This window comes from Tupaia chinensis, unplaced genomic scaffold (genome assembly GCF_000334495.1).
Source record: "Tupaia chinensis unplaced genomic scaffold, TupChi_1.0 Scaffold000403_1, whole genome shotgun sequence".
Lineage (NCBI taxonomy): Eukaryota > Metazoa > Chordata > Mammalia > Scandentia > Tupaiidae > Tupaia > Tupaia belangeri.
Window position 1 is genome coordinate 290,428 of NW_006159905.1, and position 3,185 is coordinate 293,612.

General features: G+C 51.1%; 1 protein-coding gene across 3 annotated transcripts in view; it reads left to right on the plus strand.

Moving 5' to 3' along the window:
* The first annotated feature begins 1,331 nt into the window (after nt 1-1,331).
* Nucleotides 1,332-3,185, plus strand: part of APOM (apolipoprotein M) — an 8,836-nt gene continuing 6,982 nt past the window's right edge. Inside the window, exons 1-5 of one of the 3 annotated variants that reach the window (XM_014590070.2) lie at nt 1,332-1,543; nt 1,860-2,053; nt 2,315-2,388; nt 2,482-2,580; nt 2,748-2,846. In XM_014590070.2, the coding sequence (XP_014445556.1) occupies nt 1,430-1,543; nt 1,860-2,053; nt 2,315-2,388; nt 2,482-2,580; nt 2,748-2,846 (580 nt within the window). In that variant the 5' untranslated portion in view covers nt 1,332-1,429. The remainder of the gene's footprint in view (nt 1,544-1,859; nt 2,054-2,314; nt 2,389-2,481; nt 2,581-2,747; nt 2,847-3,185) is intronic. The other 2 variants (XM_006154272.3, XM_006154271.3) reach the window with 2 other exon arrangements.

Here is a 3,185-nt window from a genome sequence, read left to right on the forward strand (position 1 = left end):
GTGATCTTGGAGCCGGACGCCCACGCGTCCCGGGTGAGTTTAAGCCCCCGGGTCCGGGACTCGAACCACGGTCAACTACGTGGGAGTCCAGTGACATAGCCATTATGCTAACTTCTGGTCCCATTTTATTTATTTATTTTTAATTTGACTAGAGAGGGACAGAGTGTGAGAGAGAGAGAGAGAGGAAAAGTGAGAAAGCAGGGGCCAGCAGGTGGCATGGTGGTTAAGGTGTGGACACTCCCACATGGTTGACCAAGGTTTGAGTCCCGGACCTGGCGGCTTTCTTTGTTCCTTTCTCCCTCTCTCTCTCTGTCTCTCTCTGGTCAAATTAAAAAAAAAAAAAAAAAGAATGAAAAATAAAATAAATAATAATGAAAAAAAATAACCTGTTTAAAAAAAAAAAAAAAGAAAAGTGAGAAAGTGAGTCCCCAGGTCTGGAACTCGAACTGCGGTCAGCCATGTGGGAGTACAGCACCCTTAACCACCACACCACCTGCTGGCTCCACAAACCTAAAAAAAAAATTTTACGTTGTGGGGAAATGTAATTAAAGTATGTACTTTGGTGTAAAAATCTGAAATCCATGCATAGCTTTTCCTTTTTTTCTTTTTTTTTTTTTTTTTGCCATGGGGCCTGCATACTTGCCAGGGAGAGAAAATGAGAAATCACCCCCCAGCAGGGATGGCCACTCCACAGTCTTCTCCTCCATTCTCCTCCTGGGATTTTGGGTATGCATGCATGATTTTCAAACTCCCGAGTCTGAGACTTGAACCATGGTCAACCATGTAGGAGTGCAGTGCCACCTGCTGGCCCCCATGCACAGCTTTCTCAACACATTTCCCATAAGCTTTCTGAAGATCACTCAGAGTATTAGAGAGAAGTCTAGGGTGCACAAATACCTGGTTCATACTTGCTCTAAAGCACTACCAGGTTGGATTGCAATGGTGCACAGCTAGTTTCTCAATAATGACTTCAAGGCCAGGGACTATCTTACTCAGCTTTATGTTCCCAGGGATTAGCCAGTTCCTGGCAAACCGCTGGGACTCAGAACGTTTGCTAAGTGAATGAATGAAAGACCCAGTCAAGCTAGCTAGCTTCAGTGCTGCACTGCACAGCAGTTAACATCCAGCTCAGATGAGTTGAGAAACCACCGGACGGCTCAGCTGTCGGAAGAGACCTGGGTCTCCTGGGGCACGCTGGACGTGTCAGACGATCATGGAGTGGTTACATTCAAAAGAGGGGGAGGAAGGCCTACATACTAACTAATCCAGGTTTGGGTTGGAAAACAAGATTAAAGTTACTCATTAGCAGGTGGAAGGGTCAAAGGTCAAGGCAAGGGGGTTGGACGCAGGGTAGACTGAGCAGCCAGTGGGAAGACCAGCTAAGACACCAGTTACTCCACACACAACTCCAACTCCCTCCTGCCCGAGGATGTTCCACCAAATTTGGGCAGCTGTGCTCTACCTCTATGGCATTCTCCTCAACTCCATCTACCAGTGTCCTGAACACAGTCAACTGACATCTCTGGGAGCCGATGGGAAAGAGGTATGGACGGAGGTGGGGGAAGTCTACGGTGGAGGTTGAGGGATTTGGGTGGGCGGCCAGAGGCCATGTTGGGAACGCAAGGGAGTGTGTTTTGTTGAAAGCAAGAAGAAAACTATCAGTACTGTGGCCATCAATGTAGAGATGTGGCAAATTAGGGGTGAGGGGTGGTTATCCGGGTTCACTGGGGAGGGGCAAAGGAGAACGTCACTTAGTGAGTCCTTGTCATGGGTCCAACCCCGAGCTGGAAAGAAGGCAGCTAACACTTCCATCCCTAAGTTCTACTGTTCCGACTGAAAAGTTGGGTTGGGTCCTACAGTGGGACCCACCTCTTCTGCTCCCCTCATTGTCTCTCCAGTTCCCAGAGCCCCATTTGGGCCAGTGGTATTTTATCGCAGGGGCGGCTCCCACCAAGGAGGAGTTGGCGACTTTCGACCCTGTGGACAACATTATCTTCAGCATGGTCGCTGACTCCGTCCCGATGCAGCTGCAGCTTCGTGCTACCATCCGCATGTGAGTGGTGAGGACGCAGAGGCAATGGCGGGTGAGGTCCCTGCCCAGAGCATGAGCACTCATCCAGCAAAAGCTGGCCTCTTGGCTCTTGTAGGCACTATTCTTGGCCCACTGAACGCTGTAGAGCAATGGGCCTAACCATCCGAAGCTCTAAATCCAAAGGCTGCTGGGCTTTGAGATGGAGTCAGATGGACTAGGAGCTGGTGCTGCGTAGCGGGGGTGACTTCCCCATCTTTCCTCTTGCCACTACCCCCTCTGTAGGAAAAATGGGAACTGTGTGCCCCGGAAATGGATCTACCACCTGACTGAAGGGAGCTCAGATCTCAAAACTGAAGGTTGGTTCTCTCCAGTGCTCAGCACCTCCCAGCCCCCCAAGGTTGGTTTTACATCCCTGTCCTCATATGCACACTCACACCCTGCCCTGACAGGTCGCCCCGACATGAAGACAGAGCTCTTCTCCAGCTCATGCCCAGGTGGAATCATGCTGAAGGAGACAGGCCAGGGTTACCAGCGCTTTCTCTTCTACAGTGAGTGGGGATGCAAGGCAGGGTCAGAGGGAAATATGGGAGGGCAGAAAAGTCCCTCGCTCTGGGCCCTACATTATCCCAGGAGGGGCTGGGTGCTTCCATGAGGGCCTCACCAGGGGCAGTGTTGAGAAGCAGAGGCTTTGACTGGCCCTATCCTGCCCTTCCAGATCGTTCACCATACCCTCCCGAGAAGTGTGTGGAGGAATTCCAGTCCCTGACCTCCTGCCTGGACTCCAAAGCCTTCCTACTGACTCCTAGGAATCAAGGTGAGGGGTTAAAGTTGCACCAAAGAGGACTAGGACTCACCAGGTCTTCTGGGGGCGCTGTATGCAAGAGGCTCATGTGATGTCACCAGGAGGAACAGCTGAAGGCTGGCACCACTGGAGTAGCGACACTGACATCTACATCTGTCTTAAACTATGATGGTACCAGAGGGATGCGGTTAAGAGCTGTGGTGTTACCAGAGGGAACCAGGATGGACTCTGGGTTACTCCAAAGAGAAGCATGGTCCCTGGTACCAGATTGAGGGAGCCAGATCCCACATGGTCAACTGTGGGGTTTGAATCCCAGACTCAGAGGCTTGAAAAACATGCCGAGGGCCGGCC